Source organism: Heptranchias perlo, chromosome 16 (genome assembly GCF_035084215.1).
Source record: "Heptranchias perlo isolate sHepPer1 chromosome 16, sHepPer1.hap1, whole genome shotgun sequence".
Lineage (NCBI taxonomy): Eukaryota > Metazoa > Chordata > Chondrichthyes > Hexanchiformes > Hexanchidae > Heptranchias > Heptranchias perlo.
Window position 1 is genome coordinate 42,160,544 of NC_090340.1, and position 16,726 is coordinate 42,177,269.

The 16,726-nt window shown below is 41.5% G+C and overlaps 1 protein-coding gene across 7 annotated transcripts in view; it reads left to right on the forward strand.

The window, feature by feature from the left end:
- zfpm1 (zinc finger protein, FOG family member 1) overlaps positions 1-16,726 on the forward strand; it is a 202,534-nt gene that overhangs the window by 72,308 nt on the left and 113,500 nt on the right. For 6 of the 7 annotated variants that reach the window (XM_067998013.1, XM_067998017.1, XM_067998015.1 and 3 more), the window contains one exon: positions 7,210-7,305. In XM_067998013.1, coding sequence (XP_067854114.1) covers positions 7,210-7,305 — 96 coding nt within the window. Of the gene's footprint in view, positions 1-7,209; positions 7,306-16,726 lie in introns of those variants that run through there. The other variant, XM_067998019.1, reaches the window with a different exon arrangement.

Here is a 16,726-nt window from a genome sequence, read left to right on the forward strand (position 1 = left end):
GTTTCCTGTACTATTGTTCCATTTTCTGATAGAAAAAAAAGCTCGCAGTCATTTTCATTCTATCAGAAAATGGAACAATAGTACAGATGGCTGAGTCTTTTTTTTTAAAAAAAGGCAGTTGTGCTGGCAGTGATTACATGGTTTTGTGGCAAAGAGGAAAAATTATTAGAATGATGTTACTAAAGTTGTTTAAGTTCTTTCCCAATAGTATTGTGTTGCATTTATAGGGCTGAGATGAGGAAAAGCATGCACATTGCCCCAAAAGTGCAGTATAATGGTGTAAATTTAAAAAGCCATGCATTTGCATAATGTTTAATTGCAGTTTGGGTAGAAAGGTACAAAACTATAATCTTGAACTGTTCTGAAATTGTGCTGCAAAAGCTGTCCAGTAAGAGTTTCTGAGATGGGCACGACTTGCCACTAACGGCTCTTTTCACATTCCGAGCAAAACGTTTCTTTCACAAAGGTAGCCTTAGGACACTCGGGACATTTGCTGAATTAGACAAAGAATTTTTTCCCCAGATTTATGCTTCTGCCACAACTATTGGTTCAGGAGATTTATTCGACCAGAAACTAAGCTTTCTACCTCCTCTTTAGCATAATTGCTGAAAGGTGATTGAATAGCTTCAGTTATACAGTAACGTATTTAGCACAAAAGAGAATGGGTAAGCTTTCTTGCCTGGACAGCGACCAAGGTAGAAAACGGAAAGGGAGATTTTATTAAAATCTTCAATAAAATGTAACTGCTAAGAGGATTAATAAGACATTCTTTGGACATTGAATAAGATGATTTATTTTTAACTTCTAATTTAATATCTTTGGGTATTCCAAATATTGATTTGATTCCAGATAAATCCAAATAGCTATATGGAAGTATGTGGATATTGTTTTGACCAACTGAATTTATACATGTATTAAAATAACTTTTAGAACTTTGCACGTAATCAATCAACAGTCTTGGAGCTATATAGACCCCGTGTGCATTGTTTAGACTTTTCAAGGACTTGGGCATATTGTCATTTGAGCTTGGAAATGTGATCATCTTTACTATGGTTTTTACATATATGTTAATTCAAAATCACTTAGTTCAAATTTATTTTTTAGTGCTAAATTCCTAATTTCCTTTTTTTTTTACATTGCTTAACTCAAATTAATGGATAATTCAATGTTTTAGCATATATAATGACTTTGAATTATCAGGAGTAGACCGCTCTTAAAATATTCGATCTCTCATTGCACACGGGAAGTCAGGACCAAGTATAGTGTTCAGCTGAAGTGGGTTTCGAGGGTGGGGATGATTGGACCAGAGCAACCCGAGGTAATTCAGTCCCCATTTTGATGTCACACATTTTGACCTTATTTTGATGTAATACTTCAATTTTTGTATTATTTATAGTTAAATAGCAAAACTCAGCTACAGAGAAAGAGTAGGTTACAGCAAAGGTGTTTCTCTGTAGTATGGGCTGAGGTATGGGAGATGCAAACAGGGCGCTATTGTACCACCACTGGTGAGAGGATATAATTACTGCTTGACAAATTTACATGGGCAGTTTCCATGATAAGTATGGATATAGGAATTAATAATGGAAAAGGTGGTGGTAGGAAATACAATTTTATGGACAGGAAGTGCATGCAGACATAAGATTTTAATATTATAGTTGCATGCAAGACAAAAAAAAACCCCTAAATTTTGACCTTCGAGTAGAAAGGATTTTGTCTTGTACATGGGAACCAGGCAAAAGTATTGTGAATTGTTGATTGTACTCGTTGGCTGTTTTTGCTGTGACTTGGCCTACATTTGGCTCATGGTCAATACACTCTGGGTGCTGTTTTTAAAAAAAAAAAATTCTCTGGATGTGGGTATCGCTGGCCAGGTTGGTATTTATTGCCCTTGAGAAGGTTCTGTGGGTCACCATCTGGAACCGTTGCAGTCCATGTGGTAAAGGTAATCCCACAATGCTATTTGGAAGGGAGTTCCAAGATTTTGACCCAATGATGATGATGGAACGGTGATACATGTCCAAGTCAGGATGGTGTGTGACTTGGAAGAAAACTTGGAGGTGATGGTGTTCCCATGCACCTGCTACCCTTGTCCTTCTGGGTGATGGAGGTTGCGGGTTTACAAGAACAGTTATAGACTTGCACCCAGAGCACAGAGAGAAGGAGTGTACCTCCAGTGCTGGTCCCCATCTGCCCTCTCTGCAACACATTTAATCAAGTTTCCTGGTAATAGAGGAGCTAAGTATATAGAATTTGAATGTCCTGTGGTTTTAAAGTGGAGCTGCTTTTGCCATTGAAAAATCTAAAAACAAAAATATATCAAGAGGGAACTACATATGTCTGTAAACTTGGCCAGTGATTTCTGGGTACTGTTTTATTTTGCCTGAAAGTGTGTGTGTGTGTGTGTGTGTGTGTGTGTGTGTGTGTGTGTGTGTGTGTGATATACACACACAGAAGGCATTTGATAAAGTACCACGTAATAGACATGTTAGCTAAATTAAAGCCCATGGAATTAAAGGGACAGTGGCAGCACAGATACAAAATTGGCTAAGGGACAGAAAGCAGAGAGTAGTGGTGAACAGTTGTTTTTCAGACTGGAGGGAAGTATACAGTGGTGTTCCCCAGGGGCCAGTATTGCAACCACTGCACCTTTTTGATATATATTAATGACCTGGACTTGTGCACAGAGGGTATAATTTCAAAGTTTGCAGATGACACAAAACTCAGAAATGTAATAAACAACGTGGAGGATAGTAACAGACTTCAGGAGGACATAGGCAGACTGGTGAAATGGGCAGACACGTGGCAGATGAAATTTAACGCAGAGAAGTGTAAATTTTAGTAGGAAGAATGAGGAAAGGCAATATTAACTAAATGGTACAATTTTAAAGCGGGTGCAGGAACAGAGAGACCTGAAGGCGCACATACACAAATCCTTGAAGGTTGGGGCAGGACAAGTTGAGAAGGCTGTTTTTATGTGGGATCCTGAGCTTTATTAATAGAGGCATAGAGTACAAAAGCAAAGAAGTTATGCTAAACCTTTATATAAACCACTGTTTAGGTCTCAGCTAGAGTATTTTTGTTTTCAATTCTGGGCACCACACTTTAGGAAGGATGTCAAGGCCTTAGAAGGGTGCAGAAGAGATTTACTAGAATAGTACCAGGGAGGAGGGACTTCAGTTATGTGGAGAGATTGGAGAATCTGGGGTGGTTCTCCTTCGAACAGAGAAGGTTAAGGAGAGATTTGATAGAGGTGTTCAAGATCATGAACGGTTTTGATAGAGGAAATAAGGAGAAACTGTTTCCAGTGGCAGAGGGGTCAGTAACCAGAAGACACCAGATTTAAGGTGATCGGCAAAAGAGCCAGAGGCAACATGAGGAAACATTTTTTTATGCAGCGAGTTGTAACGACCTGGAATGCACTGCCTGAAAGAGTGATTGAAGCAGATTCAATAGTAACTTTCAAAAGGGAATTGGATAAATACGTGTGAGGAATAAAATTATAGGGCTATGGGGAAAGAACAGGGGAATGGGACTAATCGGATTGCTCTTTTAAAGAGCCAGCACAGGCACGATGGGCCGAATAGCTCCTCCTGTGCTGTACTTACTATGATATGCTAGAAGTAGCTTGGCAGGGGGATGGGAACCTGAGTGTAGACTCAAATGGGACAGAATCAGAACTGGAGATAGAAGGCACAAAATTAGTAAGTGACTTAGGAAGGCAGAGGAAACAAAAGTTAGAAAATAAACAGCAAGGGAGTTTGGCAGTGCTTAAAGGTGTATACCTCAATGCAAGGAGTATAGTGAATAAGGCAGATGAGCTGAGGGTGCAGATAGACAGGTGGCAGTACGATATCTTAGCTATTACAGAAACATGGCTTAAAGAGGGGCAGGAATGGCAGCTCAACGTTCCTGGTTACACTGTTTTCAGACGAGATTGAGAAGGGGATAAAAAAGGAGGGGGTTTGGCAATTTTGGTTAAAGAAACAATTATAGCTGTGAGGAGGGATGATATGTTAGACGGATCATCAAATGAGGCCATATGGGTTGAGCTAAGGAACAAACAAAGGGCTGTCACACTACTGGGAGTGTACTATAGCCCCCAAACAGTCAGAGGGAGATAGAAGAACAAATATGTAGGTAATTTTCTGAGAAGTGCAAAAACAGTAGGGCAAGAATAGTAGGGGATTTCAACTACCCTAATATTAACTGGGACACAGAGTGTGAAGGGTATTGAGGGTGCAAAATTCTTAAATTGCATTCAGAAGAACTTTTTTAGCCAGTACGTAGCAAGCCCACCAAGAGAGGGGGCAGTTCTGGATTTAGTTTTAGGAAATGAGGCTGGGCAGGTGGAAGGATTAGATTAGATGAATGGAGAGCATTTTGGTGGTAGTGATCATAATTCAGTTAGTTTTAACATAGTTATGGAAAAGGACAAAGATAGAACAGGAGTTAAAGTTCCCAATTGGGGAAAGGCCAATTTTACTAAGCTAAGAAGTGATTTAACAAAAGTGGACTGGAAACAGCTACTTGAAGGTAAATCAATGTCAGAGCAGTGGGAGGCATTCAAGGGTGAAAAAGGGTGGGGCTGCCAAATCCAGAGCCCCCTGGATGAAAAGGAGCATACAGGGTAAGAAAAGGCAGAAAAGGAAAGCTGATGTCAGACATCGAGAACTCAATACTACAGAAAGCTTAGAGGAATATAAAAAGTGCAGGGGAGAAATTAAAAAAGAAATTAGGAAACCAAAGAGAGGGCATGAAAAAATATTGGCAAATAAAATCAAGGAAAAGCCAAAGATGTTTTATAAATTTATTAAGAGCAAGAGGATAACTAAGGAAAGATAAGAGCCTGTTAGAGACCAAAAAGATAGCCTATGTGTGGAGGTGGAAGATGTTGGTATGGTTCTTAATGAATACTTTGCGTCTGTCTTCACAAAAGAAATGGACGATGCAGACATTGTAGTTATGGAGGAGGAGTGTGAAAGATTGGATGGGATAAACTTGGTGAGAGAGGAAGTATTAAGGGGATTAGCATCTTTGAAAGTAAATAAATTCCAGGGCCAGATGAAATGTATCCAGGGCTGTTAAAAGAAGCAAGGGAGGAAATAGCGGAGGCTCTGACCATCATTTTCCAATCCTCACTGGATACAGGCATGGTGCCGGAGGATTGGAGGACTTCTAACATTGTATCATTGTTTTAAAAAAAAGCGAGGGATAGACCGAGTAATTACAGGCCAGTCAGTCTAACCTTGGTGGTGGGCAAATTATTGGACTCAATTCTGAGGGACAGGATAAACCGTCACTTAGAAAGGCACAGAGTAATCAAGGACAGTCATTATGGATTTGTTAAGGGAAGGTCATGTCTGACTAACTTGATTGAATTTTTTGAGGAGGTAACAAGGAGGGTCGATGAGGGTAGTGGATTTGATGTAGTCCACATGGATTTTAGCAAGGCTTTTGACAAGGTCCCACGTGGCGGTCTGGTTTAAAAAAAAGTACAAGCCCATGGGATCCAAGGAAGAGTGGCAAGTTGGATCCAAAATTGGCTCAGTGGCAAGAAGCAAAGGGTAATGGTCGACGGGTGTTTGTGACTGGAAGGCTGTTTTCCAGTGGGGTTCCGCAGGGCTCAGTACTAGATCCCTTGCTTTTTGAGATATATATTAATGATTTAGACTTAAATGTAGGGGGCATGATTAAGAAGTTTGCAGATGATACAAAAATTGGCTGTGTGGTTGATAGTGAGTGAGGAGGAAATCTGTAGACTGCAGGAAGATATCAATGGACTGGTCAGGTGGGCAGAGAAGTGGGAAATGGAATTCAATGCAGAGAAGTGTGAGGTAATGCATTTAGGGAGGGTAAACAAGGCTAGGGAGTGCACAATAAATGGGAGGATACTGAAGGGTATATAGTAAGTGTGAGGGACCTTGGAGTACATGTCCACAGATCCCTGAAGGTAGCAGGGCAGGTGGATAAGGTGGTTAAGAAGGCATATGGAATACTTTCCTTTATTAGCTGAGGCATTGTACATACGAGCAGGGAGCTTATACTGGAACTATATAAAACACTGGTTAGGGCACAGCTTGAGTACTGTGTACAGTTCTGGTCACCACATTACAGGAAGGATGTAATTGCACTAGAGAGGGTACAGAATAGATTTATGAGAATGTTACCAGGACTGAGAATTTTAGCTATGAGGAAAGATTGGATAGGCTGGGGTGGTTCTCTTTGGAACAGAGGAGGCTGAGGGGTGATTTAATTGAGGTGTACAAAATTGAGGGGCCTAGATAGAATGGTTCAGAAGGACTTATTTCTCTTAGCAGGGAGGTCAATAACCAGGGGGCATAGATTTAAAGTGATTAGTGGAAGGATTAGAGGGGAGCTGAGGAGAAATGTTTTCACCCAGAGGGTGGTAGTGGCCTGGAACTCACTGCCTGAAAGGATGGTAGATGCAGAAACCCTCAACTCATTTAAAAAGTACCTGGATGTGCACCGGAGGTATTGTGACCTACAAGGCTACAGGCTAAGTGCTGGAAAGTGGGATTAGACTGGGTGGCTCATTTTTGGCCGGCATGGACACGATGGGCTGAATGGCCTCCTTCTGTGCCATAAATTTTCTATGGTTTCTAAGTAATTATTTTTTAACAAACTAACATTTGAAGAACCCAACAAATAATTTTATTGTGTCTCTCTGGCCTTAATTTAAATGATTTTACACTGCTGTGGTGAGATGAAGGTGTCATTTCAATGAAGAAAATGTATACATTCTAGCCTATCTTCTCAGATCTTTATGCCTATTACATGATTGCTACATTTTGCCAGAAGAATTGGAGCATGGCAGGACCTCAGTCAATTGAAACTACTGGTTAATTCTCAAAGATTTAGAGTTCATCCCTGTTGTGACACTATTCTAAAAGCATTAATATTAATTTTTCCACTCAACAATAGGTATTGTAATGAAACTTTTCCTGTCATATGGCTATCAGCCTTGGTATTTCTCTACCCAAATCAGTGAAAACCGTCAGCAGTACATGTGTATGGGTTCAAAGCTCTGGCCTTGTGCAAAGTTCTAAAAGCAACATTCAATTGATGTGCGAAGAGCATTGTACCAATGGTAAAATGATGAATAATAATCTGTATTTAATAGTTATGACATTGAAAGTTTTTTGCTTCATTTAAACTCTCAGTGACTGGTGCCTTTTATAATTTTAGACCAAGGGTTACAGGATGTGCCAAAGACTCCTGAAGAATTGGAAGTAAAGTGGCCAGCGGACAACAGGAAGAATTCAGAAGTGTGGCATATGCCAGGTAAAGTCAGTAATTTTGTGGAATTAAAAGTTCCAGTTGTAGTCTGAAAAAAAAATCTTGTAGCCTTAAAGGGACAAACACCTACACTTTAGTAACTATCGCATTTCGGGATATTTTTGGCAATATTTCCAAGAAGAATTTGGAAAAATGTCACTTACAAATGTTGAGTTTTTAAAGCAAAGTGTATTTGTGCAAGTTTTTTTCTAAAGGCACTGAGATGATGGGTGGTTAAAATGCTGTTGAGTAAGCTTTCATGTTGTTTCTCCCCAGACTCTCAATTAATTCATTAGTCTGGCTCGGAAATCAATAATCACCTCATGCCCATTGTGTTGGGAAGCCGTTGGCCTCTTGTGGACAGAAAAGCAGTCAGGTTTTGTAAACAGAAAGCTGAAAAGGCAAACTTTGATTAGACTGGGAAGGAGAATGCAGGAGATTAGTTCGAAGAGGGAGAACCTTCACCACACAGACTGCAGTGGTTCAAGAAGGTGGCTCACTACCACCTTCTCAAGGGCAATTAGGGATGGGTAATAAATGCAGGCCTTGCCAGTGACGCCCACATCCCAAGAATGAATTTAAAAAAAGTTATTTTGTTTGTCAAGTAAGATGACCCACTGATGAGGGGAAGTGTAGCATTATTTTGCTATATGCCAGTAAGCTGTCCTGTGAATCCAAACATAACTCTTGCTCTGTATGTTCACTTGATGTGAAATAAAGCAGCTTAACAGGAGGGATAAGGAAGAAAACAAGAAAGGATTGGGTGGGGCGGGGGGGAGGTGGCTGTATTTATCAAGAATAATATTACAGTTCTACAGAGGAATGATTTACTAGAGTTCAAAGGCTGAATCTTTTTGGTTCGAGTTGAGGAACAGAAAAGGAGCTGTTACATTGTTGGGTGTTTACTATAGACCCCCAAATAGTGAGGAGGAGATAAGGAGCAAATCAGCTGATGCCTAACCAGTGATTTGTAAAGGTTTAGCTTGATGTCCTTGTTTTTGTATTCAGTGCCTCTATTTAAAAAGCCAAGAATCCCCCTTTTTCTGGAGCAAATGTAAAAATAATAGAGCAGTAACAGGTAGGAGACTTAAATTATTCCAGTATAGACTGGGAAAAAAACAGTGTAAAGGGCAAGGAGGGTGAAGAATTCCTAAAATGTGTACAAGAGAATTTTCTTAATCAGTATGTTTCTAGCCCAACGAGGAAGGAAGCAGTGCTGGATCTAGTTCTGGGGAATGAAGTCAGGCAAATAGAGTGTGTTTCAGTGGGAGAACACCTGTGTAATAGTGATCATAATATAATTAGGTTTAAAGTAGTTATGGCAAGGGTCAAAGAAAAATAAACAGTGACAATACCCAACTGAAAGAGAGCCAATTTCAGTGATTTGAGAAGGGATCTAGCACAGGTGGATTGGAAGCAAATATTGGCCAGGAAAACATTAAATGAGCAATGGCAGGCTATCAAGGCAGAGATAGTTTGGGTACAAACCAAGCATATTCCCATAAGGAGGAAAGATAGGGCATCCAAAGCTAGAGACCCCTTGATGACAAAAGGAAATGGAGGTTAAAATAAAACAGAAAAAGGAGGTTTAAAATGTATGGGATTCTTGGCTTTGTAAATAGGGGCACTGAATACAAAAACAAAGACATCAAGCTAACCTTTACTAATCACTGGTTAGGCATCAGCTGGAGTATTGTGCACAATTTTGGGTACCACACTTTAGGAAGGATGCCAATGCCTTGGAGAGGAGACAGAGGAGGTTTATTAGGATGATACCAGGGATGAGGGTCTTCAGTTATGTGGAGCGATTGAAGAAGCTGGGACTGTTCTCCTTAAAGCAGAGAAGGTTGAGGGGAGACCTAAGAGTTATTCAAAATAATGAGGGGTTTTTGATAGAGCAAATAGAGAGAAACTGTTTCCTCTGGCAAGTGGGTCGGTAACCAGAGGTCACAGATTTAAAATAATTGGCAAAAGAACTAGAAGGGAAAGGAGGAGAAATTTTTCACCCAGAGGGTTGTTAAGATCTGAAACGCGCTACCTGAAAGGGTGGTGGAAGCAGATTCCATAGGAATTTTCAAAAGGCAATTGGACATGTTCTTGAAGAGGACTAATTTGAAGGGTTATGGGGAAAATGCTGGGGTGTGGGACTAAATTGGAAAGCTCTTTCAAAGAGTCGCCACAGGCACCATGGGGTCGAATGGTCTTCTCCTGTGCTGTAAGGTTCTATGATTTAACAATTGATATCTGGCCTCATCTTGCAAGTGTTTTCTTGGTCCACCTTCAAAAGGATTAAAGAAGCACATGTGTGAAAGGCTCAGATATCCAGTTCAGATCATAAGGGCATACTATTATTATTCCCATCTACTAGTATACATATTTAGCATGCGTTTCCTGTATGTTATGCCTGGGTGTCCAGTCTGGGTAATACTTTTAACTATTAGGTGTATATACGTAGCATTATATTTACCATTCAGTCCTCCCAAATATAGGCGGGGCTGCTGCTGCTTAAAGCTTTGTCTCCCAGCTCCATTTATTTAGATGGTGCTGCAGGTAAGTTTTGTTTTAGTTATTTTTTCCCTGGGTCAAGTAACCATACCTTATAAAGTTAATTTAAATCTTATATTTTTACATTTTCAGTTAATTTCACCCACATTTTAAGTTCAGTTAACCTGCCTATCCCTATTTTTCATCATCTTGAGCCTTTAGTCTCCTACCCAGGTCAACCCGTTCTTCCTTTGTCTAAATCCTTCAATCATCTATTCTTGGGCCATCACATGTCCATGTCCTGCTCGGAACACTGGCTGCCTGCTCGCTTTGGATGCTGGCCCAGCACCCTTGGGACACGCTTAATCCCCACCCCAATGGGCTGAGGCCTTGGTCTTGGTCTCCATGGGCAATGTTCCACACATACTATCAGCCCATCTCCAGGCCATTCTAGTCCCACTTCTTCCTTTTTGTCAGTTTCCTAGCACTAAGATTGGAAACGTAATTTATTTTTTGAAGTGCTTATAAGCTTTAAAGTTTCACTGGTGAGGATGGGGGGTGGGGATTATGGGGTAGGGTAAAGGAATGGGAGCTGAGGGGATGGGATAAGGGGAGGGTGTAGGGGATGGGGCGGTAAGTGTAACCTGTGCAGTCTTCCAGAGACTTGGGGCTCATTTTTCAAACGGAGCCAGCAAGGGGGCGGGGGTGTCAATTTGAGGTCGGGAAACCCATTAGTATGGGTTTCCCGGATGTCTGTACGATTTTGACGTAAGGACTTCTTTGGAGACTTCTGGGAGACCAGCCAGGGAGAGGACATCTGCAGGTAAGTCTTTGTTTGCATGGATTGGGGGGCAGGGGGCACGGGTGGGCAAGGGGCACAGGTGGGCATAGGTGGGCACTGGGGTCGCGAGTCATGGGGATGGGATTGGGGGTCAGTTACCAGTTGTTTGGGGGGGTGGGGAGACGGTGTTGGTGCAGGTAGGCTTGTTGGGCCTGGGGGAAGCACTCCTGCTCCGGGCCCACAAGCTGTGCCTTTCTAGGCACTTACCTGCAGTTTCAGGCCTTCTTGCCTCCTTTCACGAGGTGTTAAACAGAAGGCCTGGGAATCCTGGCCCCCTGGGGTTGAAATGGAGAATTAGTTAAAAATGGAGGCCTGAAGCCTCCTTGAAAGGCCCGACCTGCCTCCATAGAGTGGGTTGGCCGCCTGCCCCTGTGAAAGCCGGAAATGGGCAGGTTGGCGGCGGGTCTGAAATGGTGGCAATTTTTAATGTCCCATTCCCAACTCATCCGTTTTTTACTTTTAAAATTGAGCCCGTGGACTCTTCATTGCACTTGAACAAGAGATAAATGTCAAACCTTGGTGCAGGTGTAGATTTTGTAACATATAGTATCCTAAACTGATGTTAGATTGAGTAGAATTAGCATGGGAATCTGTGAGTTGCAATACATACTTAAATTTGTCCCCCTTTCAAGGAGCTCTTGGTTCTTGTATGTACTCCTTTCTACTGTTCTGTAATGTACAATAAAATGCTCTCCGATATCAGTTGGATTTGTGAAGTATTTGAGATTGCACTCTTATGATTTAGTTTAAAAGGTCTATTAGTCCTGCCATTCTGCAACATTGAACAAAAAACTACAAGAAAAAGGCAATTTAAATTTCATTCCAAAAGGGAAAAAAAACAATTTTACTGTTCATGACAGTTATGCAAATCTTGACCTTATCATTTAACCTTTAAAACCTGTAGCCTCATTAGCCATTCTCTGAAGTGAAGAAGTTTGTGTCCCCATTTATGAAGGCGAGAGATGTGGGGGTTGGGAAGAAAAGGCTAAAAATGCGAGTTTAAAAAAAAATAGTAGTATGTGGTGAGGTGTTGATGCATTATTTAAATGTTATAAAATAATTGCTAAACTGCCATTTTAAAAAAAAAAGTCTGACATAGGTAGTTAGACTGTGAGGCCAATGTTCCACTGTTTGATTCTTAATGTAAATGTTGACATGAGTAAATATTGGTGGAAAGTTGGGAGAAAGCATTTATTTAGTGCTGCTCTTTATATTCCTACCCCCAGTAACAGGAGGAATATAAAAAAAAAGAAATATATACCAAATTCATTTTAGGGTCTTGTTCGAGGCACATGTGCAGAAACAAATCTAAATAAGGATCAGTAAGATGATGTTGATTAGCAGGAGAATGGTGAATATTGTAGTTTTTTGACAACAACATGGGACTTTTTTATTCGTTCATGGGATATGGGCGTCACTGGCGAGGCCGGCATTTATTGCCCATCCCTAATTGCCCTTGAGAAGGTGGTGGTGAGCCGCCGCCTTGAACCGCTGCATTCCGTGTGGTTAAGGTTCTCCCACAGTGCTGTTAGGAAGGGAGTTCCAGGATTTTGATCCAGCGACGATGAAGGAACGGCGATATATTTCCAAGTTGGGATGGTGTGTGACTTGGAGGGGAACGTGCAGGTGGTGTTGTTCCCATGTGCCTGCTGCTCTTGTTCTTCTAAGTGGTAGAGGTCATGGGTTTGGGAGGTGCTGTCAAAGAAGCCTTGGTGAGTTGCTGCAGTGCATCCTGGTACACACTGCAGCCACTGTGTGTCGGTGGTGAAGGGAGTGAATTTTTAGGGTGGTGGATGGGGTGCCAATCAAGCATCCGTTGGTTGTGGAATCGCTTCCGCTGTTTAGCATGCATGTAGTCCTGAGTTGTAGCTTCACCAGGTTGGCAGCTCATTTTTAGGTATGCCTGGTGCTGCTACTGGCATGCTCTTCTACACTCCTCATTGAACCAGGGTTGATCCCCTGGCTTGTTGGTAATGGTAGAGTGAGGAATATGCCAGGCCATGAGGTTACAGATTGTGCTGGAATACAATTCTGCTGCTGCTGATGGCTCACAGCGCCTCAAGGATGCCCAGTTTTGAGCTGCTAGATCTGTTCTGAATCTATCCCATTTAGCATGGTAGTAGTGCCACACAACACGTTGGATGGTGTAGTCAGTGCGAAGACGGGACTTCGTCTCCACAAGGACTGTGCGGTGGTCACTCCTACCAACTGTCATGGACAGATGCATTTGTGACAGGTGGATTGGTGAGGACGAGGTCAAGTAAGTTTTTCCCTCGTGTAGAGGTCCTGTCTGGCAGCTATGTCCTTCAGGACTCGGCCAGTCGTGTGCTACTGAGCCACTCTTGGTGATGGACATTGAAGTCCCCCACCCAGAGCACGTTCTGTGCCCCTGCTACCCTCAGTGCTTCCTCCAAGTGGTGGTCAACATGGAGGAGGACTGATTCATTAGCTGAGGGAGGGCGGTAGGTGGTAATCAGCAGGAGGTTTCCTTGCCCATGTTTGACGTGATGCCATGAGATTTCATGGGGCCCAGAGTCAATGTTGAGGACTCCCAGGTCCACTCCCTCCTGACTATATCACTGTACCGCCAACTCTGGTCGGTCTGTCCTGCCGGTGGGACAGGACATTCCCAGGGATGGTGATGGAAGAGTCTGGGACGTTGGCTGAAAGGTATGATTCTGTGAGTATGGCTATGTCAGGCTGTTGCTTGATTAGTCTGTGGGACAGCTCTCCCAATTTTGGCACAAGTCCCCAGATGTTTCCAGGGTTGACTGGTCTTGGTTTGCCTTTGTTGTGTCCGGTGCCTAGTGGTCCGATGCCAGGTGGTCTGTCCGGTTTTATTCTTATTGTATTTTTTTAAGCGAGATTTTACAACTGAGTGGCTTGCTAGGCCATTTTAGAGAGCAATTAAGAATCAACCACATTGCTGTGGATTTGGAGTCACATATAGGCCAGGTAGTCGGCAGGTTTCCTGAACCAGATGGGTTTTTACGACAATCCAGTAGTTGCATGGCCACCATTACTGATAGTAGTATTTTAATTCCAGATTTTATTTAATTAATTGAATTTAATTAATTGAATTTAAATTCCCCAGCTGCCGTGGCGGGATTTGAACTCATGACTTTGGATTATTAGTCCAGGCCTCTGGATTACTAGTCCAGTAACATAACCACTATGCTACAGTACCCATCTGATGGCTATTGTCAGGTATATCATGCTGGAGGAGGAGGGGGTGCTCCAGAGAGTCACAGCAGATCCTAGTTCAGACTGTGTGTCTGCTGCAATAGTGAACTGTTTGGGCTTTACAGAGAGTTGTTGCTGAAGCAGCAGAAGGTGCCTCGGGACTGTGACTGTGATATGTCACCTGGAGCACAAAGATCCACAGGAAAAGTCAGTCATCAGCACTGCACTACCACTGCCCTCAACTTTTATAGAAGGTGCCCACAAGGGACATCTCAAGATTAAGCTGCTTTGCTGTGTATTGCTCCATTGAGAAGGTAGCCAATATTGGACCAGTCACTGGATTTGTTTGGGTCTAATTTCATCAGATTTTGCTCTGTAATTGGCTATTATGGGGGTGAAATTGATTTTCGCCCGTAGTGTGAAACGGAGTCAATGGAAAAGAAAACCGGGCGCGGTGTAAAACAGGCCTCTGATTCGTTGATTAATTTCACCCCCTATTTTTCTTTTGCACATCACAGAATTGGTTTTGCTATTGTACAGGATGATGCTTATGTTATAGTAACAAAGTTGCTTAACTATTCTGTCAGAGCTACTGGGCAGCCATTTATTTTCCATTTAAAATGTAAACATTGAATCTTTCCATGAGTGACATCCTAATGTAAATGCAGAAATATTGCCAATCTGTCATTCAAAGCTGTTGTTTATTGTAAGTAACGTTCAAAGTATAGCACACCTTTCAGGTTTTCTAACAACCTGATTAGTTACGCAAGTAGTGATTGGGGAAAAAAAAGACAACAGATGCTTATTAACAAATGTGATTCCAGGTTTCACATTTATTTACTGTTGTTTTTGAAGATTATAATGTTGATAAGCTTTCCATTTAATCATATTAAAGTAGCTTGGGAAATAACACATGCTGAAGTTGGCTGGAAGGAGATTTTTTTTTAATGTATTACAGCAATAACTGGAAATTATTTCCTAGATTGTGTCCAATAAATTTATCATTTTTTTATTAATATTACATCCTTAATTCCCACGTGCTCTTTCATGAACGTGGCCTGTTCATTCTCACCTGAGCGATTGGTTAACAGAGGCTGCTCCACGCACTTTCAACACAAGTGCTCTTCAAAGTTAATAGAAAGTTAAATCTTTTTGAGAGAGGCTGTCTTGCTGTTTCTTGTTCTGTAGCAAGGAATCATTATTGCATCCTTCTCAAAAGCATCACACTAATAAACTTAAGCAGGTGTTTTCTCTGGGTGGACGATCAATAACAAAAATACACCAAGTACTCATGGATTGAGCCCTTTCTTGAGTGAAACACAAAAGTTAAACACACATAATATTTTGTTTTGGTTTGAAGAGTTTGTGGTGTTGACTTGTGATTAAGTTGCATGACTTTAAGTTATGGGCCAGTAAATTATATTTGTTTCCAAACTGTCAAAGGGTTGTATGTCTGTAGGTAATGAGGGGCGTTAATGATTTGCCAGCCGGTGGAAACAATCTTTCACTATTAATCATCTCAAAACCTTTCAGAATTTTAAAAACCTGTATTATATCCCCTGATTTGGAATTCTCTCATTTCCACTTCATTATTTCTATTACTGAACTATTTTCTTATTTGGCAGATATCCCTGTTGGTAATGATCACACTTGGGACCTCTTTCCAGATTAAATTTGGGAGTCACCTTTGTGACAGTCTAAGCCCCCTCTGATTTGGTGAATCAGGCTTTTTCATTCTTGCAGCTGCTTATGGAAATTCTGTTCAACTTTGCTGGTCAAATTACTGGCCAAACCTTTACAAGGGTTGAAGATCTTGTAGCTTGTTAAGGTGCTAAACAACCAAGTTTAAGGGGGTTTGCACTTATTGGATGCCTTGATCTTGCTGTCGGCATAAGTATGCTGCTGTTCTTTGTGAAATATGTTATTGCTGCCTGAGGGGTGCTGTCATGCATTATTGAACACTATGGGCCATAATTTGCTGTGGCAGGGCATCTAAAGGTGTCTGCCGTTAGTTCGACTTGGCTTCGCACGTTTGGGTTTTTACATTCTTTGCGTGGCAAGTTGCTGAAAGTGCGTGCTGATAACGGTGCAGCGAGGGAAACAGGGCATCTGGAACCTGAGTGAACAGGGCAAGCAACTGTGTATCTCCTTAACCAATCAGATTGAAAGATTATGAAATTAACAATGCAAAAACTGAGCAGGAAGTGTAAATTAGAGTGGGTGAATTCAATGCCAAATCAGGTACAGAAAGAGAAATAGAGAGGGGAAGAAAGATTGGATTAAGAGATCGAGGAAAAAAGAAACCAAAACGAAAAGTAAAAAAAAGTTTCATTTTAAATTTTAGGTTTTTAAAATCTCCAACAGTTGAAACATGAAGGAATGAGACTCCAAACTTGTAATAGTTAATTTTCAGTGCCAGATAGGTTGACTGGCAGTAATTAACACATAGCATGTTGTTAAAAGGGTACTTTGACTGAAATGGACAAGACTTAACTTTCCGTGGCGAGTTTAGTTCGCATCTACCGCGGAAATGCAGCAACTTCACGACATTCAATGTATTTCAGTGGTGAGGCAGACGACGAGATGCCATTTTTGTGAAGCTAACGGCGGAGTGGCGTATCTCGGACAGCAACTTTTGGATTAACTGTGCACCTGCCCCCTCGCCTGAAGTTGCTGTACCATTTGCGCATTAATAACGGCAAGCGTTATTAACCTCACTGTTATTTTGACAGCAAATTATGGCCCTATGTCTAAAGAACTTTAACACCGTCAACTTGTATTATTCCCACCCTCCACAAATCCTTTGCAAGCTCTATATAAGTATCAACTGTTGCAAAAATACAACAGCACTTTATACTTAAATAGAGCTTTAAGCATTGCAAATCATCTTGAGGCGTTTCATGGGAATTGGGGAGGTGA